The sequence below is a fragment of the Canis lupus genome, chromosome 25 (genome assembly GCF_048164855.1).
Source record: "Canis lupus baileyi chromosome 25, mCanLup2.hap1, whole genome shotgun sequence".
NCBI lineage: Eukaryota > Metazoa > Chordata > Mammalia > Carnivora > Canidae > Canis > Canis lupus.
The window spans coordinates 43000169-43027230 of NC_132862.1; the positions used below are offsets into that span (position 1 = coordinate 43000169).

The 27062-nt window shown below is 44.1% G+C and overlaps 2 protein-coding genes and 1 long non-coding RNA gene across 6 annotated transcripts in view; 1 reads left to right on the forward strand and 2 right to left on the reverse strand.

Annotated features, from left to right (window-relative positions):
• The window catches only part of B4GALNT3 (beta-1,4-N-acetyl-galactosaminyltransferase 3), a 132824-nt gene extending 124560 nt beyond the window's left edge, over window positions 1-8264 (forward strand). Inside the window, exon 20 of the mRNA XM_072799467.1 lies at window positions 7967-8264. Within this exon, the coding sequence (XP_072655568.1) occupies window positions 7967-8012 (46 nt within the window). The 3' untranslated portion in view covers window positions 8013-8264. The remainder of the gene's footprint in view (window positions 1-7966) is intronic.
• NINJ2 (ninjurin 2) overlaps window positions 1-27062 on the reverse strand; it is an 84943-nt gene that overhangs the window by 27799 nt on the left and 30082 nt on the right. The window contains exons 1-3 of one of the 4 annotated variants that reach the window (XM_072799474.1): window positions 26594-26873; window positions 25448-25684; window positions 20874-21004 (exon numbers count right to left, since the gene is read on the reverse strand). The exons of 1 other annotated variant lie outside the window; for it this stretch is intronic. The gene's annotated coding sequence lies outside the window, so the exon portion shown is untranslated. Of the gene's footprint in view, window positions 1-20873; window positions 21005-25447; window positions 25685-26593; window positions 26874-27062 lie in introns of those variants that run through there. 2 more of the 4 variants (XM_072799473.1, XM_072799475.1) reach the window with 2 other exon arrangements.
• Window positions 1-27062, reverse strand: part of LOC140617684 (uncharacterized) — a 35410-nt gene that overhangs the window by 6888 nt on the left and 1460 nt on the right. The gene's annotated exons all lie outside the window — the stretch shown is intronic.

Sequence of the window (27062 nt, forward strand, 5' to 3'; positions counted from 1 at the left end):
AGGTATTCCTAATATACACCAAACTATTAATAGCAATGATCTCTTGATAGCAGAATTAAGAGAAATTTAAAATATTTAAAAATATATATTTCTACAATGTTTGAATTGTTTTTGACAAGAGTGTATTTGTTTTATAAACAGAAAAAAAAGAAATATTAAAAGAAATATTAAAACAAATAAATAAAACACAAATTTAAAAAAGTCTGTTCTGTATAGTTAATTTGCCAGTGGGTCTCAAAAGCCTTAACAATGTACTTGCTGGGATGCCTGGGTGGCTCAGCGGTGAGTGCCTGCCTTCGGCCTAGAGCGTGATCCTGGAGTCCCAGGATTGAGTCCCACATCAGGGTCCCTGCATGGAGCCTACTTCTCCCTCTGCCTGTGCCTCTCTCTCTGTGTCTCTCACGAATAAATAAAGAAAATATTTTTTAAAAATGTGCTTACCGTTTGAAGTAGTAGTTCCACTTTAGAAATCTAAGGAAAATAATCAGCAGTGTGTGAAAGATTTAGTTTTGAGAATATTCATGATGGTCCCATTCATAACAGTGAGAATGATACATAACTAATAATAGTTTGGTTGAAAATTATGGTATAATCATACTATGGGATATTAGTATTTTAAATGCTAATTACTTTAAATGCTATTATGTAAGAATTATGATGACATATTCTTAGAGTAGAGCACAAATCAGGAACTAAATGTGTGTACCTCATGGCACTATGTACATAAATCAAAAGACTGGGAGACTCTTAAGAGTGCAGATGCCCATTGACAGATGAATGGATAAAGAAGATATTGTATATATACACAATGGAATATTACTCAGCCATCAAAAAGAATGAAATCTTGCCATTTGCAACGACATGGATGGAACTAGAGGGAATTATGCTAAGCTAAATAAGTCAGTCAGAGAAAGACAAATACTATATGAGTCCACTCATATATGGAATTTAAGAAACAAAACAGATGACATAGGATAAGGGAAGGAAAAATAAAATAAGATGAAAATTGAGGAGCGGCAAACCATAAGAGACTCTTAACTATAGAAAAGAAACTGAGGGTCTCTGGAGGGAAGGTGGGTGAGGAGATGGAGTAACTGGGTGATGAACATTAAAGAGGGCATGTGATGTAATGAGCACTGGGTGTTATATGCAAATGACGAATCACTAAATTCTACCTCTGAAACTAAAAAAGTTTTTTAAAAAAGTTTCCAAATTCTGAATTTGCTTCATTTTAAGAATAAGAGGATATTGTTGTATCTTCTAATGCTCTACTTTTTAAATTAAATTAAATTAAACTAAACTAAATTTATTTATTTGAGAGAGAGAGCATGCAAGCAAGAGAGTACCAGAGTAAGATTGAGAAGTAGACTCCCCGCTGAGCAGGGAGTCCAACGTGTGGCTCCATCCCTGGACCCTGAGACCATGACCTGAGCTGGAGGCAGACACTGAACCAACAGAGCCACTCAGGTGCCCTTATTGCTGTACCCTTGTAATGAAGTAATTATTTACTAACTTGGAACTACTATTAAAATGATAAACTGTTAAAAAAAAAAAAGACTGGGAGACTCTACATGAAAATGTTAACTGTGGTTGTTTCTGAGGGGTCAGATTATGGGCTTGTTTTGATTTTCTGTCGTCTTTCGGAAATTTGCCAAGATTCTATAATAAACATGTAGTACATTGGAGTCATATTGTACAATGAGTCTTTTAAGATTTATTTTTCTAAAGATTTTATTTATTTATTCATGAGAGACACATACGGGGAGGGAGAGAGAGAGAGAGAGGCAGAGACACAGGCAGAGGGAGAAGCAGGCTCCATGAAGGGAGCCCAATGTGGGACTCCATCCCAGGTCCCCAAGATCAGGCCCTGGGCTGAAGACGGCACTAAACCGCGGAGCCACCGGGCTGCCTGAGTCTTTTAAGATTAAAAAAAAAGTTCTATTCACTGAGAGACGAGAATAACAACACTGAATCCTAGAAATTTAGGGGCACTTGTAGCCTGCAAGAACAGGTAGGTGTTCCAGACACAATGGCGAGCCATGTGCTGAGAAGCTGGGGGTGTGCTGGGCTCCTCGCCATCTCTAACCCTCACAAAGTGCTGCAAGGATTATTATCCCCATTTACGGATGAGTAAATGGGCTCGGAGAGGTGAAGAGACATATCAAGATCTCCCAGCATGTTCTCGGCTTTACTGGCATTTGGACCCAACTCTCCACAGCCAGGTTGGCCCCTAGGAAGCCCCCAGCACCCCCAGAGAGGCGCTCATGACCCTGCCCCTGGGCTGGCCTGCTGCCTCTCCTCAGTGAGGTCAGCGAGGTCACACTTGCACTCCTACATGCCTGAGTAGGGGCTCATGTTCCTCAAGATGTCCCCCACTGACTTGCCGGTGACCCTCTTCACACGGCCAGTCTCTGAACACAGGACACCTCCGATGCCATGCCGAGGTTGACACACTTCAAGCAGTGGGCACCCTCTCCTTAGGCCAGACTAGCAGAGCCCTGATGTTCAGCAGGCCTCCCCTGTCTGGCTTCTGAGTCTTGAGGAATGTGCCCAGGAGTAGATTCACATCTACTCTTTTACTCCCCAATCTCTGGAGCAAGGGGTGGGGGATGGTTCTTGGCCGCCACCAAGCTTCAACACCTCAGGTCTGAATTTCTCAATTTCTTGGGAGGTCCCTTGAACTGGAGCCTCTGAAAGACATGGACAAAGCTAGGGAGAGATGGAGCTAGAATCTTCCAAACTGGGTAGAGCCGGAAAACGGGTTGAAATGAGATTGATGAGAGAGGAGGTAGAGGCAGAACTGTTGTTAAACTTTTCTTTTGTTCCCCATTTCTGTTAGCACTCTTCTAATGTTTATGTAATTTTAAAAACTCCACCCTGAGTTCTCAAAGAGAAAAAAAAAGATATGTAGACACTTTCTCAAACCCCTCAATAGTTAACCACCACCATTTCCTCTGAGCTTTGAGATTCAGGACAGATTGGTTTAGGTCCACACTGACGGAGCCTTATTTATTCAGCTCTCTCCTCTCTGTCACTTGTTGGCAATTCATTGCATTTGCAGAACCTGGCAGGGCAGCCAGTGCATACTGAACACTCTATAAATATTTGTTGAGCAAATGAACTAACTGGTTTGCATCCTCATTCAGAACACAATCTGAGGTTTGCAAGTAGGGAGGGGCTTTTTGTATTATTTGCTATTAATAAAAGGAGAGATCTTTTTAAAAATCAAAGAAACTATTTTCTATGGAATAAGAGTGTCAGGTTAGGCACAGTTTATTAATTTGTCTGACTCAAGAAGCACTATTTTTAGGTACATCCCCTAATGAAGCCAATAGCCATCCTTTAAATCACCATCAGATTGAGAGTAATTGTGTTACCTCGGGTTTGATCTAATGTGTTGATAAGTTGAAGAGCACTGTGCATAAGATAAGCTGGAGACTTCCACATTCAAGAGTGATGACACTAGAGACTTGCTGGATTGACTCTGGAAATTCCATCACAAAAGCTTTATTGAGATACATACCATACAATTCACCTCTCCAACGTGCACAATTCAGTGGCTATTTGTATATTAGCAGAGTTGTGCCACCATCACCACAATCAATTTCAGAACTTTTTTTATCATCCTGAAAAAAAACCATACCCATTCCCTCCCCATCCCCTGGACTCCATCCTAGGCAATCACTGATCTATTTTCTCTGTATGTAGAGTCCCCTTTTCTGGATATTTTATGTAAATGGAAGCTTTTGTGACTTTGTGACTTTCACTAAGCAAAATGCTTTTTTTTTTTTTTTTAGATTTTATTTATTCATGAGAGACACAGAGAGAGAAACAGAGACACAGGCAGAGGGAGAAGGAGGCTCCAAGCAGGGAGTCTGATGTAAGACTCCATCCCGGAACCCCAGGATCATGCCCTGAGCCAAAGGCAGACGCTCAACCCAGGCATCCCACAAGCACAATGTTTTTAAAATTCATTCATGCTGTAGCATGTATCAGTACTTCGTTTCTTTTTATCATTAAATAAAATTCCATTGTATGGATATACCACATTTTATTTATCCATCTTCAGCTGTTGACTATTTGAGTTGTTTCCACTTTTTGACTATCATGAATAATAATGTTGCTTTGAACGTTCATTCATTGTGTGAATATATACATCTAGGAATGGAATTGCTGGGTCATTGGTCTATGTTTATCTTTTTGAGGAAATGCAAGACCATTTTCCAAATGGCTGCACCTTTTTACATTCCCATGAATACAGTGTGAGGTTCCAATTTTTCCACATCCTTTTTTTTTTTTTTAAGATTTTATTTATTTATTCGTGAAAGACACAGAGAGGCAGAGACACAGGCAGAGGGAGAAGCAGGTTCCCTGCAGGGAGCCCGATGTGGGACTCTATCCCAGAACTCCAGGATCACGCCCAGAGCTGGAGGCAGACACTCAATCGCTGAGCCACCCAGACGTCCCCAATTTCTCCACATCCTTAAGAACATTTGTTATCTGTCTTTGTGATAATAGCCTCCTAGTGAGTATCAAGTGGTATTTCATCATACTTTTGAATTTGTCTTTCCCTGATGGCTAATGATTTTGAACATCTTTTCATGTGCTTATTGACCATTGGTATATCTTCTTTGGAAAAATGTTATTTAGATTTAAAAATTGGGTTAGTTGCATTTTTATTATAGGTCATAAAAGTTCTTTATATATTCTGGATACAAGTCCCTTATCAGATATATGATTTGAAAATATTTTCTCTTATATAGGTTCTCTTCTCACTTTCTTGATGGTGTCATTTGGAACACAAAAGTTTTTAATTCTTGTGAGGCCAATTTATTTTTTCCTTTGTTACTTGTGCTTTTGGCATCACATCTAAGAAGGCTTCACATCATGAAGATTTACTCTTCTATTTTCTTCTAGAGTTTTAAATTTTTAGCTCTTATATTTAGGTCTATGATCCATTTTGAGTTAATTCTTGTGTGCGGCTCTCCAGTTGTCTTGGCACCCCCTACTGAAATGACTGTTTTTTCCCCTACTGATTTGTCTTGGCATTCTTATTAAGGATCAATTGATCACAAATCTGAAGGTTTATTTATGGGCTCTAAACTCCATTTCATTGATCTGTAGGTCTATTCTTTTGCCAGTAACACACTTGATTACTGTAGATTTGCAGTAAGCTTAAAAATTGGGATATGTAAAAAAAAGGGGGGGGGATATGTAAGTCCTCCAAACTTGTTCTTTTTCAACATTGTTTTGGCTATTGTGGGTCCCTGGAAATTCCATTTTTTTAGGATCAACTCCATAAAGAAGTTGGCGGGATTTTTTTTAAAGTAGGCGCCACAGGGCAGCCCCGGTGGTACAGTGGTTTAGTGCCGCCTGCAGTCTGGGGTGTGATCCTGGAGACCCCAGATCGAGTCCCACATCAGGCTCCCTGCATGGAGCCTGCTTCTCCCTCTGCCTGTGTCTCTGCCTCTGTCTCTCTCTCTCTCTGAATAAATAAATAAAAATCTTAAAAAATAAAATAAAGTAGGCGCCACACCCAACATGGAGTCCAATTCACAACCCTGAGATCAAGACCTGAGCTGACAGCAAGAGTCTAATGTTTATCTGATTGAGCCACCCAAGTGCCCTGAGAAGTCATTAGGACTTTGAAAGGGATTTTTTAAAGTACAAACTGCAAGGACAAAGAGAATGGAAGAATGGAAGAAGAAAGTAGAGAAAGGAGGGGTAAATAACTTGGCCAAGAAATAGAAGCTGTGGCCTGATGCCTGCAGAAAGGAACCAATAATAGGACATAAGTTCAGGAAGAGACTGGATTTGGAGACACAGCATACCAAGGAATGCAGAGCTGAGATGGGGGATGAGCTGAAAGTCTATTTGCAGAGAAGTCCGATACTTCCGATTTCCCCCAAGATCCCCTCAAAGCCTGGTGACATCTCCTCCTCAAGGCAAGAGATTAGAGATTTGTTCTTTTCTAGAGCAGTGCTCTTAAATCATGGTTCATGAACTGGTTTAAATGCACAAACTTTGTTCCTGGATCTAATAAGTACAGAAAATAAGAATAGTTTAGAATTTTTATAGAAATTTGAAATTGCTTCAACATTCAAGTGAGTGCTTTTGCTGAGCAAGATGTAGACCAGTTTTGATGTGTGAACTCCTGTTAGGAGTCATGTGTGGTAGGAGATATGTACTAGCCATGTACATTTAAAACTGCATGTGGGTCCCCAACAGATCGGAAATTTAAAAACTGGTCCTTCACCACGAACAGCTTGAGAAGTATGCTCTAGATGCTGACAGATTTGGTTGTATGTATAGTTAGGAGAGGGTTGAGGTTTCCTGGTTAAAGAGCTGCATTCTCAACAATGGAATATCGAGCCTTCCTCCCAAATTTATTCGAGAAAATTGGCAGCTGGGATTATACCCTCCCCCAACACTTATCCCCAGACAGGAGTCTAGAAGATTCTTATCAGAAAAGATTTAATGGCCCAGAGAGACTTTTAAACACTGACATTTAGAAGTTCTCCCAGATAAAAAGCTGCCTGACATCCCATCTCAAGATCTCCACAGTAAAGCTCTTCAGTGGACAAGCTATACCCGTGCACCTAAAGCTTAAAATAAACTTTAAAAAGGTTTGTTTTGTTTTTTGAATAGGCTTTATACTAACATGGCTCAGAATTCAAAATATTCAAAAGGGTGCAATGAAGAGGTCTTCATCAGTTACTTCTTTGTTTCCTTTCCAGTAAACTGTTTAGTGCCTTACTCTTTATTTTATTATTATTGTTATTATTATTGTTATTATTATTATTAATGCCTCACTCTTTAATATAAATAGGAAGTCTATATGAAAGACAGACACCAAATGAAAGGAATAAGAAGTGCAGAGAAGGGATCCCTGGGTGGCGCAGTGGTTTAGCGCCTGCCTTTGGCCCAGGGCGCGATCCTGGAGACCCGGGATCGAATCCCACATCGGGCTCCCGGTGCATGGAGCCTGCTTCTCCCTCTGCCTGTGTCTCTGCCTCTCTCTCCCTCTCTCTGTGTGACTATCATAAATAAATAAAAATTAAAAAAAAATATTAAAAAAAAAAAAAAAAAGAAGTGCAGAGAAAAGAGAAAAGAATATAGAGAGAAGAAAAGTTCAAAACGAGGAAAAGAATAATGTCCCTAGAGACAGAAGAGAAGGTATTATACCCATGAAAGAATATTAGCCTATTAGAAAAAGGAACATTCAGAGAACATAAAAAGAGAACTCTGAGAAATTAAAAACATGGGGATCTCTGGGTAGCTCAGCGATTTAGTACCTGCCTTTGGCCCAGGGCATGATCCTGGAGTCCCGGGATCGAGTCCCACATTGGGCTTCCTGCATAGAGCCTGCTTCTCCCTCTGCACCACCCCCACACCCCATGTGTCTCATGAATAAATGAATAAAATCTTTAAAAAGCCAAGAAATTTAAAATATAAATATTTAAAATTCAACTAGAAAAGTTAGAAAAAATAATTTATAAAATCTTCCAGAAAGTAAAACAAAGAGGCAAAGAGATGGAAAATTAGATACAGAAGCTAGGAAAATCAAAGGATCAGATCAGGAGATCCAAAAATAGAACACACACACAAAAAAAAAGAAGGGGGAAGAAATAATTAAAGAGGTAATCAAAGGAAATTTTTTTCTACAGCAGAAGTTAATAAGTTTCCAGGTCAGAAGGACTGATCAAATGCACAGTATAATGAATGAGGAAAGAGTCATCCTGAGGCACAGCATTGTGAACTTCCAGAACACTGGAGATCAGAGAGAAGAATCTAAAAACTTTCAGATGTGAGACACAAAGGACAGAGGATTGAAGTGGTATTGGACATTACAGCAACCACTCTGGAAACTAGAATTCTATACTTGGGCAAAACTATCAATTGAGTGTAAAGCCATTTTCAGTTATGTTAGTAAGTAACATTTTACTTCCTTTGCTCGCTTTCTTAGGAAGTTACTGGAAGATATGCACTGTCAAACCAAGGCAGTAAATTAAGGACGCAGAAGACACAGACTCCACAGGACTGTGGGTAGAGTTGCCTTGGCCCTAACCAGGATGGACAGGAAAGGAAGGAAAGAAGAGATGGAGGAAGAATGAAGCCATGAATTACATGCAAGGAAAAAGCAGAGGCAAGAGACCAAGAGGGTCTCCTTTGGCTCCAATTCTTCCTGAGGCACATTTTTAATCCTGCACTTGGCTTTGTGAGACACTCCAATATCCTTGTAATAAATTCCTCTTGTTTCTTAATCACTTCACCCTGGATTATAGTCCCTTGCAGCCAAAGGAGTCTTCCTGATATTTTTGCTACTCAAGGAGTTAGAACCAGCAGCATCAATAGCATACGGGAGCTTCTTAGGAATGCAGAATCTCAGGGGTCTCTCAGACTTACTCAACAGAACTGCATTGTGAAGAGATTCCCTCTGTACATTAAAGTCTGAGAAGCACTGTCCTATTATATCTACCTCACAAGGTTGAGTACAGGGCATACTAAAGGTAATATGTAGAATACGTGACCACACAGTAGGTACTCTGGAAGGCATTGATTATGAAGAAGAAGGAGGAGGTCTGGGCGGAGGTGGGAAGGAGAGGAAGAGGAAGGAATAGGAACACTTGGGAATGACAATTGCAGTTCTTGGGTCCTTGGAAAATGGTGGTTCTGAACCAAATTACAAAAACAGGCCCACAGCAGAAAAGGCAATCATGTTTATACCAGGAAACAGATTTCAGCTCTATTCCAGGAACCTGTTGGGTTAGTCCATCCAGGTGTCTACGACATGGAAAACCAGTAAGAAAAGCCACCTCTTGGGTGTGGCAATTGGCTGTGAGTGAGTGACAGACACTTAGCATCTGCATGACGTTTGGCAGGAGAAATGCTGAGCTAACGCTGCTTTTCTCAGCAGGGCAAGCATCCTGCCCCAACACTCAGGAAGTAGGTCAGGAGGAAATATCCTGAGTGAGCAGTACTGAATTGCTTTTTCAGGCAGAAATCTGTGGCCCATAGGACTGGGGGTGGATGGAGAATGGGAATGACAGGACGTTGGGGGGCCACTGCGGGGGTAGGGGTAGGAAATCGCACCCTGTTCTTGGCAGGAGGAAGGTTGCCTCTCACATAGTTTTCCTGGCTCCAGTCCTTTGGCATTTGGCCACCTTCTTTGTGCTGGGGGTTCCAGTGACTTTCTAATGCTGAGCAAATCTGAATGAAGGTTGGAAAGACTTCAAGGGAAGGAGATGTGCTTGTAGAAAATCCTTGTCCTATCTCAGCTGTCAGAGTGTGTGGATAGAGGATGATTATCCCAGGTCCAAACCTCCCTAGGAATTCTTACTCATCATTGCTTTCTATTTTTTAAAAAGATTTATTTATTGATTGATTGATTCATGATAGACATAGAGAGAAAGAGAGAGAGGCAGAGACATAGGCAGAGGGAGAAGCAGGCTCCATGCAGGGAGCCTGACATGGGACTCAATCCCGGGTCTCCAGGATCATGCCCTGGGCCAAAGGCAGGCGCCAAACCGCTGAGCCATCCAGGGATCCCCTCATCATTGCTTTCTAATTGCCCATCAGGGTTTGGCACTGAACTCAGTCCTTTAAAAAAAAAAGTGTTTATTTGAGAGATCATGAGCAAGAAGGGTAGAGGGAGAAGCAGACTCCCCACTAAGCAGTGAGCCCAATGCAGGACTTGATCCCAGGACCTTGGAATCATGACCTGAACAAAGACAGACACTCAACCAACTGAGCCACCCAGGCACCTTGAACTCAGTCCTTGAGAGTCTTTACCAGGGAAGCACTTCAGCCATCAAAGAATTTACACACTAGTCTCCAGTCCTTTAAAATGTCTGTGGGAATCTTATCCAATTCAGAAATAACAAATTCCGCCATCGTCAAACGGCTGTCTCTGTGAAAGGCTGAGTGTACATACTGCCTTTGTAGCCACTTCTACAGCGACGAAAGCCTAACATTTCCCGTGAATAGCAGCAATAACATATTTACTATATGCCAGGCACTTTTCTAAGCACTTTAGGTATTTTAATTCATTTGATCCTCATAATGACCTCGCAAGGCTACATATAATATCAGTCCCTATTGTACAGATGAGAAAGCTGAGGCAGAAAGAGAGTCAATGAGGTCACATAGTAAATGGAAGAATTGGGATTCAAACCTAGGCAGTCCAGCTCCAGGGCCTCTGTTCTTTAGCCATTCATTGTACTTAAACATGGGTGCAGGTGTCTGCAGCAGCTTTTCTGCAAACTGATCTCACCTCCACCTTAAACAGGCTATCTGATTTTAGCCAGATGACTCAAGGCAATAAGGGGAGTGGCAAGAGCAGAGGTGTCAGAGGTAAAAGATCTGGATTCTACTCCTGGCACTGCCATTTGAAAAGGAAGGACACTTACACGGATTGAATGCACAACACAGGTCAGGTGCTGGGCGCTTTCCTGGTTTGATCTTCCCATCATGGAACTAAAACCCATCCCTGGGTTTTAGTTTCCTTACACGTCAGGTGGAACAGGTGATTTCAGTGATTCTGTCTAGACAATACTCACTGGAGAGTTACTAGGTGGCCAAGTGTGATGCCAGGTGCTGAAGGGCACAGACAAATGAAGTAAAGATCTTGCAAGACTCACAGTCTAATTCTCTGTTGTTTTATAAATCCTATGGAGTTGAGCGTGGCCATTATCACTCCTGTTTTTTAAAACAGGGGAAATGATATTTGAACACTCAGTTCAGTTGTGGCCAAATACAGTGTGACCGCAGGTTTCTTTCCACTCCCAATCCTCCCACTTCATCTTGACAGCACCGGGACTTAAAAGCTACAAAGTCTACTTTGAGTTCCTAACTTCCCACAGTCATATTGTATTTCCGTTCTGCCTTCCCCATCCTGACAAGTGCAGACACACACACACGTAGTGCTGGCCCCCCAAAAGATGCAGCAGGGTCAATGCTATTGAGTAGCTGAAAATCAGTCCCCTCTGGCAGCCCCCCTTTGTCATCCAGAGCCCAAAACAGAGAGTTGAGAGGGTCAGTGCACAGTCAGCAAAGCCACAGCTACCATATGCATCGTGACTCATTACCATCTGCTGACTCGGAACTGAAGCCTCTTGCTCCGTCAAGTAATTATGGTGTGCAGGAAGTCCTCAGCTAAAGATAAGGCCAGTCTGGTGGCTGAAAGGAAGGGGTCAGTGAGCGCAACCTTCTCTTAGACACACCTGCTACTGCCACAGGCTCTTCTGCAGCGGCCAGCATGATGCCCTGCCAACAGGAGGTGCCCAACGCAGCTTTGTTGGTGGATTAGCTGTTCTGAGCCACTCTGCCCAGCACAGCTGCAGGATGGGGTTGCTGGGCAGGAACATGATATGTGGGTCTAGTGCCTAAAGGAAATGATTTCAACTCCCTCTTGTTTCGCAGGGCTGAGCTATGCCCCAGAGAACTACAGCACAGAAGATGTGTTCTTTAAAGAACTCAGTATTATACAATTCACTTCTGCAATCTGTCCCAAGGACTTCCTTTTCCACCCCCTAAATTAGGATAGGGGAAGAGGCACACCATCCTCATGCTTTCTCAAAGTGGTGTAAGAGTGCAGAGAGCTTTGGAGATCGCTTAGTCTAAGCTCGTCCTGATGGCATCCTCCTCAGCCTTCCCACTTCCATGCTTCTGTGCCTGCCATATCTCTTCCCTGGTGAGAGCCTCCTCTGCGGGCTAGAGTTAGGAGAGATGAAAACTTCCAGGAACCAAGGCCAGTATTGCTTATTGTAGGAGGTCATCCCCCAATATATATGTGACCTTCTTATGGTGCGGTAGGATTTCTGACTGGGCACATGACCACCTAGCTAAAGTCAGCCTTTCCCCATCTATCTTGCAGTATGTCCACATGATCAAGTCTTAGCCAAAAAGAAGTTAGCAGGAGGGGCGCCTGGGTGGCTCAGTCAGTTAAGCATCTGATTCTTGACTTCGGCTCAGGTCATGATCTCAGTGTTGTGGGATGGAGCCCAGAGTCAGGTTCTGCACTCAGCAAGGAGTCTGCTTGAAGCTTTCTCTCTCCCTCATCTTCTGCCTCTCCCCGCTACTCTATTAAATAAATAAATAAATAAATAAATAAATAAATAAATAAATAAATAAATAAATAGATTTATAAGAAAGGAAGTTGGCAGGAACAATTGTGCAATTAAAAGGAAGGCCCATGCCTTCCCTTTTCCCTTTTTTCCTGGTTAGACTGGACACTACAGTGAGCCATCCTCAACCATATGCATAAGAGAAATATCTTGAGAGTATATTAACAAAATAGAAGGAGCCTGGGTCCCTAACATTGAGGAGCCATCATATTATCCCTGCAGTGTTTGTTCTCTGTCACCCATGGGAGAGAAACAAACTTCATGCTGCCTAAGCCCTTATTATTATATTGGGTCTCGAAGAGCTGCTGAAATTATAACCTAACTAATACAATGCCCTTTGGAGTGCAGGGGCAGTCACAACCTCCCCTTCCCTGAGATTCCTCCACTCTACTCATCCAGGAGTAGCCTAGTGAGTTCTATTTATGAGAGCTTATTATAGTGATCTATGAAAGCCTGGCTCATCTGGACGTTAGCTGAGTGGACCAGGCATAGGCATCCCATTCAAGCAGGGCCAGATTCTCTTTCCTGTAAATCTGCAAATGAGACTCACTATTGCTATCCAACCACTGATGATTACATGAATGAGGATACACAAAGAGAAGCAGAAATGAGGATGCCTGAATGGCTCAGTGGTTGAGTGTCTGCTTTTGGCTCAGGTCGTGATCCCGGGTCCCGGGATTGAATTCCACATAGGGCTCCTCGCAGGGAACCTGCTTCTCTCTCTGCCTGTGTCTCTGCCTCTCTCTCTGCATCTTTCATGAATAAATAAATAAAGTCTTAAAAAAAGAGAGAGAGAGAGAAGCAGAAATGAAAGGCCAGTCATCCCTGGAAAGGCAGAGTGAAAGAAGCTGCCTAAGGTGGTACTGGCTTCCTAATTTTTTGTTCCAGGCCTTTGTATGGCCTTCCAGATCACTCTGCCCATGGTTCCTAGGAGAGACTTCTGATATCTTATAATAAATTCTCCCTTTTGCTCTTAGACACTTTAGGCTCATTTCTGTTACCTCTAACCAAAAGTGTCTAAGGGTCTTTTGATCCTTTTTTTTTCTTTAAGATTTATTTATTCAGGAGAGAGAGAGAGAGAGAGAGAGAGAGAGAGAGAGGCAGAGACACAGGCAGAGGGAGAAGCAGGCTCCATGCAGGGAGCCCGATGTGGGACTCAATCCAAAGACTCCAGGATCACAACCCAAGCCAAAGGAAGAGGCTCAACCGCTGAGGCACCCAGGTGTCCCAGAGTCTTCTGATCCTTGTAAAGACTTGTGTATCCTTGCAAGCCAGAGGGCCCACACCTTGACATACTGGATCCTTTAATGATTACAATGGAAGGATCCAAGGTGAACTAAATGGATGGATAGATTGATTGTCTGGTTGGTTGGCTAGCAGGTCAATCCATGGACTTTCGAAGGGATTCTAAGCAGGCCTCATGGAATCATAGAATTAGGGATGAGAGGGGCCAAAAGCATCAAACAAAGTGTGGCCATGGAGATTTAGTGGCAGAGCCTGGCCTTGGATTCCCAGGCTCAGTCTACGCACCCCCCTCCAACCCCATCATCGGGCTGGTCTGATTTGAGGGGTGTTCTGCACACCAAGAATAACTTCCACATGCTGATGAGCAAAATCCCTATGACAGATATGTCAGACCTGTCATTTCTGTGGCTCCTAAGGAAAAATGCAAAATGCTCCTTTTCTCTTTTTTCTGGGTCATTCTTTCTAATTCTTTAAAGACTAGGCATCTTCTCTTCGGTGGAAGGAGTATCAAGTGTACCCCTACCGTGTACCCAGTACTGTGCCTGGCACTTTCCAGCTGCTATTTTGTTTAAACCCTATAGGAACCCATTTTCCAGGAGAGGAAAGTGAAGTTGAGAAGGAATAATCAACTTGCCCAGGACACACAGCTGGTAGGAATGATCCTAGGGAAAGCATCCTGGCTGGTCTGGCCTGAAACCCTGTGTCTTTTACATGATGTCAAACTTCTCCCTCAAGTCCCACTGTTTTCAGTCCTTTTGACCTTTGTTTTCCAGGATTCTCCATGGGCACCTGCTCAGCGGGGCTGTGAGCCCCAGGCCCTAGTGATAGAGGGGCTATGTGCCCAGTGCTGTGGGGCTGTGGGAGGCTGGGCAGATGGCACTCCTCTCGTGGAGTGGCCTCTCATTTCCCCTCTGGGGTCTGTCCTCCCTCACTGCTGGCCTCCATCTGTCTCCTACTTGCCTCGGGCTGTGTTTCCCTTCCCCATCCCTGGCCATTCTTTAGGGCCTGGGCACTAGCATGATCCCACCTCCCTCTTCTCCTCAACAAAGGGGGGGTCTTGGGTACTCCTGGGTGCTACCTTCTTCAGAGAATTCATCCAGCTAGCTCATTTTTTTTCCTCAGAGAAGGAAACTAAGGCTTCACACCTTCGGGCTCAGCCTGCCTGCTTTTCAAGCTGTGTTTGCCCCCAGAGCTGAGTATCTATCTCAGGTTCCCAGAGGCCTAAGGGCAGGACTATGTCTTCACACACTGGGTGGCATGCATTGTCAGCACCCTCTAGAAAAACAAAAAGCTGTCATGTAAAGATGAGAAAGCTGTTGGGTCTGGGGAGGCTGTGGAAGACCTAAGCCAGAGGTCTCAACCTCTTCCCTTTAGCACACAAGCTCACGTCCCTGACGCTGCCCACGGAGGCCATGCAGGGACACCAGGAAGATTCCACACTTTCACGGTCTCTCTGAAGAATCAAGGGGGAGGAGTTAGGTGAACGTGTACAAGTGTGTGTGCAGGGAAACCTCTGATGTTTTGTGGATTGTAGAAACTATCATCTATGGTTATCTCTCACTTCCCACAAATAAGTGATCGTCAAAGGAGAAATGCAGGTCCCACTAGGAAGTTTCATCAAATCTCAGAGACCAGAGTAATAAATGGGAACACTTTCTATTTATCCAAAGGAGCATGATTTTTTAAAAGAACAGACTCTGCCCGTACAAAGGACACACTGCTTCCCATTCTTTTCTTTGCCTGAAGAAATTCTATTTACTCCTTGGGACACCTGGGTGGCTCAGCAGTTGAGCATCTGCCTTCAGCTCAGCTCATGATCCTGTGGTCCTGGGATCAAGTCCCTGCATCGGGGTCCCTGCTTCTTTCTCTGCGCATGTCTCTGCCTCTCTCTGTGTCTCTCGTGAATAAATAAAATCTTTTTTGTTTTAAAAAAATCATTTTTTATAAAAGTTCTATTTACTCCCTAAAGCCCAATACAACTGGAAGCCTTCCTCAGCCCCATCAGCTAAATTTATCCTTTTCTTGGTTCTCCCAGAGCATCTGGTTCATTCCACTAGTATGGCATGTACTATGGGGTATTACGGAGGGCTATGTGAGAGACTATCTTCCCCATGGGCTACATGCTCCCAGGGTACAGGAAATATGCCTCATATGACATCCTGTACCCATTTCAGGGTAGAGTGACAGGCAGGAGAAGATCCTGTTGACTGGCAGGGAGGTGGTGTTGGTGTAGGAAGCATGCAGGAAGAAAGGATGGAAGAGAAAAGTGAGGAATATTCTCCGGGAGATAGGGTGTACATTACAGAGGATTTTATCTACTGTAAAGGGCCTCAGAAAGGAGGACTTTTAATGGGCTAAAGGTCAATTGGTTAGAAAAAGCTAATGAGAATTTGTTGTGGGGAGGGCAGAGGAAGTTCCTGGAAAGGTAAAGGATTGGTTCAAGGAAATGTTTTTTTTGTTTTTGTTTTTTTTAAGATTTAATTAACTTCTTTGAAACAGAGCGAGCATGGGTAGGGGAAGCGGCAGGCAGAGACAGAGGGAGAAGCAGATGCTCCACTGGGCAGAGAGCCCAAGGCAGGGCTCGATCCAAAGACCTGATCATGACCTGAACCGAAGGCAGACACTAAACCACTGGGCCACCCAGGTGCCCCTGGACATTTCTGAGGGTGGAAAACCAGGACCACACTGCTAGTCTGATTGGTTGCCTGGCCTAGACTGAAGACAAAGGTGTACAGACAGAGGCCTATAAGAGCAGACGTGGACCTCACCAGGAATGGAAGCTAGAGGAGGAAAGGGTAATAACCATGGTAATAACCTGGTCATTGGGATTAATTGTCAACATGCACAGAGTAACCAGACTGCGTACCCATACATTACTCATCTCTCTATGGTTTATCCTTCAAGATTTTTTTTTGCATTGTGCTGATTAATTGTAGATGGCACTAAGGAGAAAATGAAGGCATGTAAGCTCTGGGGCTTGAATTAGGAGGGCAAATGACCAGATCCTTGGGTGATAATAGCACAAGGTTTTCAAGAGATGGAATGCCAGGAAAATCATCTGTGTGGTGCTCTCGTCCTTACAGCAAAAAAATGATTGCTCCAGTTGCAGGGACAAGGACAAGGATGGTGTTATGGGTTTCATCAGGAAATGCACTCCCCACCCTGTCTCCAAATAGGAAGGAGGCCAAGCTGCCAAGAAAGGGATGTCTTGACTGTGAAATGGGGCTGTCAACCAACTCATAAATTCGAAGCCAGACTTCTGTGTGATATAAGGAAACTGCATAGTGATTTCCTTTCTCATCCCTTTAAGCTTTGTCCAAAATGGAACACTTTCTATACAGCAGCCCTTATGTGACCTGATTCTGGAGACAGGGGTCCCTAGTTGTGCCAGTGAAGGATTACAAATCCTTCTTTACCTTCCAGAATAATTGCTGCAGGTGTCTGGCACATGTGATGTTAAAATTGCCTGTACTTCATTAAGAATGTAATCACCCACTGCTGTTGAGCTGGGTCCCCTATCCTAATACCAGCGAGGTTGTCGTCGTGGAAACGGGTGCCTACTAAGAGGACACAGCAGAGAGACACTGGGGAAGAGCATGCAGCAGAAACACACAGCATCTCTGGCAGAAGCTTTGCAGGCTTCTTCCCTCACCATTAAAGCCCTGACCCTGGGTTGAGCAGCACTCTTGCTAATGCTTGCCTCTCTGTATCCATTTCCCAACGATTCCTCCTGCCTCCCAGCCCTGTATGCACAATAGCTGATGAAGCAAGTGTCTCAGGCCAAAGCACAGTTTACCTCCCTTACTTCCAGGGCTTGTAATTAAGGAGTGTCTGTGAAGCTCTCCAGATCCTTGGGATAAAAGGATCCGTCTGGCCCCTCTGCTTTTTCTCACGGTTCCCTGAGCTCTCCGAGGTGGTTATTGCCAGTGGAGGCTCACACAGCGGAGTGAGGCAGCTCCCACCAGGGCCCTCAGCCAGGCTCGCAGGGTGCCCTGACCCCTGGGTGCACCCCCTGCACCTCCCCGCTCAGCTACATGGCGTCAGTGTGTTTTCTGTTCTCTGCTTGTTCCCCAGGATGTTCTGATTTCCTCACCTCAGCTGGCTTTGTTTAGCCACAGAGGTTAGGCAATGACTGTGGGGCAGTTAGGCCAGGGCCCAGCTTCCTAGGAAAGGGCTGCTCCTTCACAGGTTGATCTGAAGTCACTTGTTCTGCAGAGGCCTTGGTCACTCCAAAGCCCATGCCCTCATGTCCCTGGCTGGCACCCTGGTTGCTCTTTCTCGGGACACTGCTATTCAGAGATCTCATGCACCCCCATCCACACCCGGGTCCCCTGTAGGGACAGTGTTGTGCTTGGTCCGGAGCACAGACTCTGGGGTCACCCTCCCTATGCATGAATCCTGGTCTGCCACCGTCTAGCTGTGTGACCTTGACCTTCATCCCCTAGAAAATAAGGTCCAGAATAGTTCTTCTTTATGTGATCTGTGTGAGGATCAAATGAGATAATTTGTTTTAACTGCCTTGGCTTTGATAAGTGCAAACAAAGTGGTTTCCTTTTCTGACACTGTCGACTACGGCCCTGGATTCTGATCTATAAGTCTTCCTTGGGTGGCCACAGGAATGGCTTTTCCTGCCTGACCTGGTGCCTTTCCTGCTTCAGAGTAGCTTCACCTTCTGACTGAGCCTGGGGGACAGGATATAAAGTCCGAGGAGAGGTGCCCAAGGCACAGCTGATTGACCTCTCCACACAGGATCACGGGGTGGCGGTACCAGGCTCTTACTTCACCTTCTTAAGTACTGTCTCGTTTCCCTTGGCCCAATTGAAGGGTGATTGTCTATAGAACTTGGGTACCACTCTCAAAGCCTCTCCTTTCTAGAGAGAATTATATTCTGCCACTTTCTACCAGGAGCCTCAGACCGGGGCAGGGAAGGACCTACATGAATCAGAGCCGTGGGACCTGTGGGAGAGATTACAGTCTGCGTCTCCCTCCCACTGCGAGCTTTCATCACTGCCCTTCCCAAGGGGGAGGCCCTGGGGTTTCAGACGGGGAGCTTAGATCTCAAGCTCATCCTCAGAGCAAGGGCTGTGGCCTGAAAAGAGAATGGGCCCAGACACCGGGAGCTCTTTTCTCCCTTCTGTACCTCCTTTCCCACCCCCTACACAAAAATTATCAGAAGAAAGAACAAAGCAGGCTGGAAATCACCAAAGGTCCTCTGTCCTCACAATCTCCTCTGCTTTCTCTGGCTTTTGCTTGTGAGAAGGAATCAAATGAGTGCCCTTGTATTCCTTTGCAAAGCACCAAGCAAGCTCTTGGTTCAAAATTCTCCAGAGGCAGATTTACATATTATTTGCATATATTTTCTATATTACAGGGATTGTTTCTTCAAATGTTCACACTCAGTCCTATCATGGTAAGGTAGGACCTTTTTTTTTTTTTTTTTTTAAGATTTTGTTTATTTATTCATGAGAGAGAAAGGCAGAGACATAGGCAGAGGGAGAAGCATGCTCCATGCAGGGAGCCTGATGTGGGATTTGATCCCAGGACCTCGGGATCACGCCCTGGAGCCAAAGGCAGATGCTCAACCACTGAGCCACCCAGGTACCCCGGTTAACGTCCTTAAATAGGTCTGCTTTTGCTCCTGGCTTCTAGGTCCCTACAGTTTCCATGCAGGACGCAGTACACTCATTCTCAGCTTTATCATTCTGGTTGGATAATTTAGATAATTGTTCCATTTACCTGGTCTGCAAAATGGGAATAATAATCCCTGTCTTTTACATGGGGTTGTTATGAGAATCAAAAAAGAATTGTAGGTGGGTGCCTGGCTGGCTCAGTGGAATATGCAACCCTTGATCTTGGGGTTGTGAGCTTGAGCCCCATGTTGGGTGTATAGATTATTTAAAAATGAAATCTTAAAAAGAAAAAGAGAGAGATCATTGGGACATCTGGGTGGCTCAGTTGGTTAAGCATCTGACTCTTGATTTTAGCTTAGGTCATGACCTTAGTGTCCTGGCATCGAGCCCTGCATCATGCTCACACTCAGCATGGTATCTGCTTCTCCTCTCCCTCTGCTCCTCTCTCTGTCTTTCAAATAAAATAAATAAATAAACTCTTAAAAAAAAAAAAAGAGAGAGATCATAGATGTAAAACCATTTCATAGAACAGGTAAAATTTTCAGATATTATTATTGTTAGTAAAGTTATTTGGTGACAAAGACTACCCTGGTAATCTAAAAGGGATAAAGCATTTCCAAAGGTAAGTAAAGAGGGATATAATTTCTTGATTTAATGTCAAACTGCATAAAAGACCCCTCTGTCTCCTTCTGCAGTTTGCTAGGGTGCTGGATGGCAGCAACCGTCTTCTGTGAATCGGACTATCCCAACCTATAGGAACTCCTAGCTGAACAAGGCCAAAGCTCAGCCCTGACCACAGTATGGTTCAAAAGCCTATGGGAAGTCAGTGGCAGGGTGGGGGTAGAGATGGGCAAAGCACTGAGAAGGCCGTGCTGTTTTAGTGTGAGAACATCAGTGCAGGAAGGAATTCAGTGATCAATGCCCAGCCCCTGCATTTTACAGATAAAGAAACTGAGGTTCAGAGGGATGTATAGCTGGCTCAAGACTCCCAGCAGGCTTCAGTGGTTGATCCAGTTAAGGTCAATCAGGACAGCACCACATCACCACATCAGAGCATTGGGCTCCAGGGAGATGGTGGTGTTGGGTCAAGAGTTCAATTGCCTCTTGCTCCAGACATTCTGTCTCAGTCTGCAGAGAAAAAGAGGCCCTTGGCCTCCCAGAATGGCAAAAGGGCAAACACACTTGGTCAAGAAGAGCCCTTGAGAAAGAGACACGAGTGGAGACGAAAATTCGCAAATTTTCTAAAATCACAAAAAGAAAAAATTCGCTTTTTTCTGAATCTTGCTTTTAACCCACTGTCGGGACTCAGGTGGCTTAAAAAATCTGAGCTGCTAAAGCCTTGAGTGGCCTCTTAGAGCTTGAGGAGAGCCCTGCTCAGGTGCAGAAAAACTGGTCTCACCCCTTTCAGGCGCAGCCACTTGTGCCCCACAGACAAAAGATTCTCAGAAAGGTCAGGCTTCTTTCTGACAAGGAGCAAAAACAAATCCCAGCACTTTCAAAGGTCGTGAGCCTCAGGCAAATTAGGTAGGGGGTTGGGGGCCAGGCATTTCTTTGGAGCAGAGCGGTAGCCAGAATGAATGGTCCAGGAAGGAGGAAGCTTGTTCTCAGGACCATGGCATTCAATTAGGTAAGTACTTATTAGCTGTCTACTGTGTGCTGGGTGCACAGGGCAGAGGACATAGAATACATTTGCCTTTGGCTTTCAAGGAGCTTGCCAGGAGGACAAAGCTCTCACAAGAGTCTACAGACAAGAGGCAGAAGTTGTATTTAGGCCAAAGAAAAAATGCTCCAGAAGGAATGAGAAAAATCAACATCGATTCATACAGTTCTGAAGAACTTCAAGGAGTAATGAAGTCTCTGCGTAAGCACTTACTCTTTAGTTGATGAGTGGATGAGGGAGGGAGCATTTCAGGGTGGAGCACAGCCTGGGCAGAGATCGGAAGGCGCTAAGGAGCAGGGTAGGAACTCGTCCCTTTCTGACCTCCTCTATACACGAGCTGTGATCTAGAATCAGAATTTTATTTTTATTTTTTTAAGGATTTTATTTATTGAATTGAGATAGAGATAGAGATAGAGATAGCATGAGCAAGGAAGGGGGTGAGAAGCAGGCTCCCCACTGAGCAGGGAGCCCAATGTGGGGCTTGATCCCAGGGTCCTGGGATCATGACCTGAGCCGAAGGCAGGCACTTAACTGACTGAGCAACTGAGGTGCCCCTAAAATCAGAATTTTAGAGATTAAGTGCCTCTGCCCTCATGGATAAACATGGTTTGTGGAGTCCCACCTGGGTCTCTGGAAGATGTGACAAAGAGGCTTCCAGTCTTTTGGGTGAGAAGGGCTTCCACATTACTGGTTAAAGATGGCTGGCTTTAGAATGATTCTTGAGTAAAGGGTAGCAAAATCATTTAGTCCCAAAGAGAATCCAAGAATCCTGGGCCCAGTCAGCCAGAGTCCTTTCTTCCCCCAGGAGAAGTGGCTCTCTCAGTGAAGGCCCTGGAACTCTCCCTTCCCATACCCACACACCTCCAGGGCCAGTGGGAGATTGGATGCTCTCAGAGCATTCTGCGGCCACAGTGGCATCCTGTAAAGAGCTCAGGAGACAGTAAGGAGGACCGCTGGGTTCTGGAATGGGCTTCACCCCATCTCGCTAGGACCACAGTTTACTCATCCATAAAGTGAAGACCTTAAATTAGACCAGTGACTCCCACTTTGTGCAAAGATGAGAAGGTCCTCAGTTATAGTACGGGGTTCTTAAAACCAGAGTCTCATCAATCGCTGTCATAATTCATCTCACATGTACATGCTGAGCTAGTTTTCAAACACATAGAGCTGCTGCTGTAATTTTTAAAAATACGCGTTTAAGGGGATCCCTGGGTGGCTCAGCGGTTTAGTGCCTGCCTTCGGCCCAGGGCATGATCCTGGAGTCCCGGGATTGAGTCCCACATCAGGCTACCTGCATGGAGCCTGCTTCTCCATCTGCCTGTGTCTCTGACTCTCTCTCTCTCTGTCTCTGTGTCTCTCATGAATAAATAAATAAATAAAATCTTTAAAAAAAAATACGCGTTTAAAGGAACATCATATAACTGTTGCTCTTTATCAGCATGAAGTTTTTTTCATTTATGGATACTAAAAGTACAGTTATAGTTATTTGGAGGGATCCAAAAGTATTTTAGAAATTTTAAAGATGTACAAGCTTGACAAGTTTGGCTCCTACTGGATCAGGTGAAGGACACACTCAGCCTTCCCCACACTGTGGCTCTTCATTCCAGCCTGACAAACGAGGCCTCCCCTTCTAGCCTCCAACTCCTTGAACAAATAGCAGCTTCTAGAACAGGTGCTCCCATAGCAGCAAAGAAAAAGTAGAAGAAAGAGGGACAGGTAAGCAAGTCGTGCCATTTAAGAAGAGAAAGACAACCTTTATACGAAAATCCGGGAAATCCTCAAAATTCTATCCTTTTGAAGGGCTTTTTTGAAAAGTGACCTGTCATTTCCCTGTATTTGTCACTGTTTCCCACTCCACACATATTTGCAGCACATGGGAAGTGGGAGGAGTTGGAATGTCCTCCAAATTCCCCTGACACCCAGTTCCCACCTTTATCCTCTGGAAAAATGCGTTGTTTTGTTTTAACTTCAGGAGGTCACAGACCCTTTAAGAATGTCATAAAGGTTACAGACCTTCATTCCAGAAAAAAAATGTAGCCACAGCTATGCATGCATATATAATTTTTACACACAACATCAGCAGGTTTCCCACCCTCTGAATTCACCATGGACCTCCTTGGGCATTTATAGACTTCATGTCAGGAAATCCTGCTCTTGTGTGGGTTGCTTTCAATAAATTCAACTTTACCTTCTCTTAGTTTTCTATAGATCCAAGCTCTAAAAGTTTCACAGGACCTTCAATGGGACCTCTAAGTATCCCATTTCCCAGCTGCTATTATAGGTTCCTTAGTTTGGGGAAGACTGGTTCAGAAAAAGGCTGCAGGCCCTAAGGCAGGAGGATAAGCCCTCAGACAAGACATCTGCACCCAGGATCTGAAGGTGGAAGGAGAGTTGTACCATGGATAGGGGGCAGGAGGAGTGAAAGCTGGGAGAGCCTTCCCAGAGATGAGAGCAGCTTTCCATTTCAAGGACTACAAGTCTGCAGGACCAGAGTTCCTAGATAGACACTTGTAAAAGTGGCACTGTCAGGAGAGATTCCGGACTCTTTTTTTTTTAAGATTTTATTTATTTATTTATGAGAGACACAGAGAGAGAGAGGCAGAGACACAGGCAGAGGGAGAAGCAGGCACCATGCATGGAGCCCGACATGGGACTCGATCCCGGGTCCCCAGGATCAGACCCTGGGCTGAAGGTGGCGCTAAACCACTGAGCCCCCAGGGCTGCCCATAGGATTCCTGACTCTTAGGTGGTCTCTGTTCCTAAGCCTCTTTTGTGGTTCCATTCACCGGGGAAGCTATGGTGGTGAGGTCTATATGCCTTAGGGCCTGCAGCCTAAGGCTGCAATAAATGTTACTTCCTATGTGACAGTTACTAAGCTTAGGGCTTAGTATATGGAAATACATATATGTATATATGGACATAGGTTTGGAGTCCTAGAAAGTCGAGATAGAATTGAATCCAACAGGGTAAGATTATAGCAAACAATGGGTCATTTGCATAGTACATTGTAGAGGAAAAGCACAGGACATAGAGTTCAGGGTGGCAGGTAGAGGAAGGGCTGTAATAGCAATGAATTTCATTCTTTGAAATATTGCCCAACATCCTGGTATTTGGGGAATTTGCCTCCCTTGCCTGGTGCAAATTGTGGTATCTTAGCCAAGCCTGGCAGCCTGGACTCTCACTAGTGGACCTGTTGCTTTTCCCACCACCCCTCTTTTGCCTCCTCAGTCACCCCAGAACACATGTTAATGCAAACTAAGGTTAAGGATGGATGCTCTTGGGTCAAGTGAGCTTGGGCTCACATTGGCTAAAAACCACTGGAACTTTCAGAATCAGAATGGCATTTATGCGGATGGAAAAATCTTCCTTGATTTTGGCTTGTTCATTTAGGGACTCACAGGACTGAGTAGGCTAGACGAGCTGCCTCAGGAGGAGGAGTCCTTTCTAGGACTCCAAACCTATAACTGCCTAAATATCTTCATGGCTTATGTAAGAGTATGAGCACTTCAAAGGAAGATTGGCAGAGGAAGGTGCTACACATCCAAATCCCTCCACTTAATTATTTTATCCTTTGATTTAAGAAATTAATTTATCCAATAAATATTTATGGACCTCTATGTAGGTTAGGATATGGGGGAACATATCTAATAAGGATATGGAGGGAACATAAAGATGTTCTAGGTACATAAAGCAGTACTAGGATACTAGGATATGGGAAAACGTAAGAGTGAATGGGATTTGGATTCTGCTTTCAAAAAACTTGCCGTCTAGTAGAGGAAATAAGACTCATAAATAAACCATAATACATAGATACATATACATATATGTATTTCCATATACTAAGTCCTAAGCTTAGTAACTGTCACATAGGAAGTAACATTTAGGTTGGACATTGAGGAATGGGTAAGAGTTAGAGAGACAAAATGAGGAAAAGACATTCTAGATGGAAGGCTTGAAAAGAAACTTGGAAGCAGTAGTGGTTGACCTACACACAGAATAGCAAATAGTTTTATTTGGCAAGAATATAGGGAAGGGAAGTAGAAAGAGTGAAGGTTGGAAAACCAGTGGAAAATCTTGCGTGTCAGGCTTAAAAGTTGGGATTGTAGAGGCACCACTGAAGGTTTCTAAGTGGAGAGTTCATGATGATCATTGCTGTACTCCAGAAAAATTAATCTGAGAGGTGTCAGGGTGGTTCAATTGGTTAAGATTCTGACTCTTGATTTTGGGTGGGTCATGATCTTAAGGTGGTGGGATCAAGCCCCATGTCGAGCCCCCGTGTTGGGCTCCGTGCAGAGAGTGGAGTCTCCTTAAAAAATATATGTATATATTCTCTCTCTTCCTCTGCTCCCCTCCCCCTCTCTAAAAGAAGAAAGAAAGAAAAGAAAGAAAGAAAGAAAGAAAGAAAGAAAGAAAGAAAGAAAGAAAGAAAGGAGAGAAAGAAGAAAAAAAGGGAAGAAAATGATTAATTCGGTAGTTTTGTGAAAGCTAGATAAGGGGAAAAGTGAAGAAGAAAAAAGAGGAATTGGGCAGTGGCAGGGGGCAGTATCATTTAGAGGAGGACATTTCTGGTTAACCGAGCCAACAGTGACCTTGATCTGTTTTCACTGGCTCTCACCACTGGGAGCTTTCAAGGGGAGCAGTTCAGTGCAGTTGTTAGGAGCCATTTTTGGGATCCAACTATCCTAGGTCTGAATTACAGCTCTGTTACAAATTAACTCCTCAGAGCTTTATCCATCGTACATAAAATGGGAATAATTACATCTAGATGTGTTATAAAGGTTACTTACATGTGATAACACCTGCTAAAACATTATTAGCATAGAAGCAAAGGGTAAGGCAATGAATAAATGGTTGATATGATAATCATTATCACATGACTCCTGTTGTAGATACGTGTGTATGGAGCTCGAATTATCCCCTTCATTGGATTATTAACCGCTGGAGGGCAGGAAATCAGGTCTGTCGTGTGCGCCCTCAGAACTTATATAGCTTCTTACACTTACTAGGCAATCAGTGACTCTACTCTGAAAGAGATAGATAACATGATAGATGAGTAACTAGAATAGGAGTAAGATTTTCATTAAACTCCAGAGAGTTTGTCCCCTTGAATGAGGATGGATATTTTCTTGATCCAAGTGCCCCTGCTCTCAGACATATACAATCACTCTAACTCAGTAGATACAGTAAGAAATTCTGAGGTATGCCAGAGGCCTGTAGATTTGAAGATGAAATGAGTCTGTCCTAAAGACAGGGCATTCTTAGTTCTAGGTAACGTTTGGGACTTTCTGGTCATGGTAAACATGAACCTTCTGATGGACCTACATGCACACTCTAAAAGGTCTTCATACGAAGCTCACCTAGTACCTAGCTATGTGGCTCAGTGGAAACATTGATCATGGAGGCAGAGTGAGCTGAGAGTTAGTACACAGCGGTATGTGGACCTTGGACTCCTCATCTCTTTTTCTGGCTCTGTTGCTCAGAACTAAGAAATCCAGGGCAATCTCCTCTCTCTGCTGTAGGGCCTGCTCACCACAAGGCATCCTTGAATCCTGATTGAGGACTCACCACCTGTGTGTGCAGCCTAGCTACAAAGGCAGTAATGCGCTAAGTGTTCAGGGGCTGAGAAAGAATGAGATAGGGCGCCTGGCTTCAAAGTGTTTCACGCTGGTTGAACAGAAAAGGTTGGGTAGCCCTGGGTGGCTCACTGGTTTGGCGCCCGCCTTTGCCCCAGGGCGTGATCCTGGAGTCCTGGGATCTAGTCCCACATTGGGCCCCCTGCATGGAGCCAGCTTCTCCCTCTGCTTGTGTCTCTGCCTCTATCTCCGTCTCTCATAAATAAATAAATAAATAAATAAATAAATAAATAAATAAATAAATAAAATCTAGTTCAATAAATAAATAAATAAATAAAAAGTTAAGTAATAATATCAGACCTGAAAAGCAACATGGCAATAGGGGATTTTCCAGGCCATTCTCTTAGAGTTCAATCTTCTTCATAAAGGAAGACCTGTCCTCTACTTTTATAGATTTCCCCAACATCCACTCCCAGTGCCTTGCCATCAAACAGGTGCTCAAGGGGATCCCTGGGTGGCTCAGCGGTTTAGCGCCTGCGTTTGGCTCAGGGCGCGATCCTGGAGTCCCGGGATCAAGTCCCACGACGGGCTCCCAGCATGGAGCCTGCTTCTTCCTCCTCCTGTGTCTCTGCCTGTCTCTCTCTCTATGTCTATCATAAATAAATAAATCTTTAAAAAAAAAAACAGGTGCTCAAATATATATATATATATATATATACACACACTTTTTTTTTTTTTTTTGGTGCTCAAATATTTTGGGGAGAATATAATTAACCAACCACATTGCTACTTTCCACTACAGAGAAACTTAAGACATGAGACTGGTGGT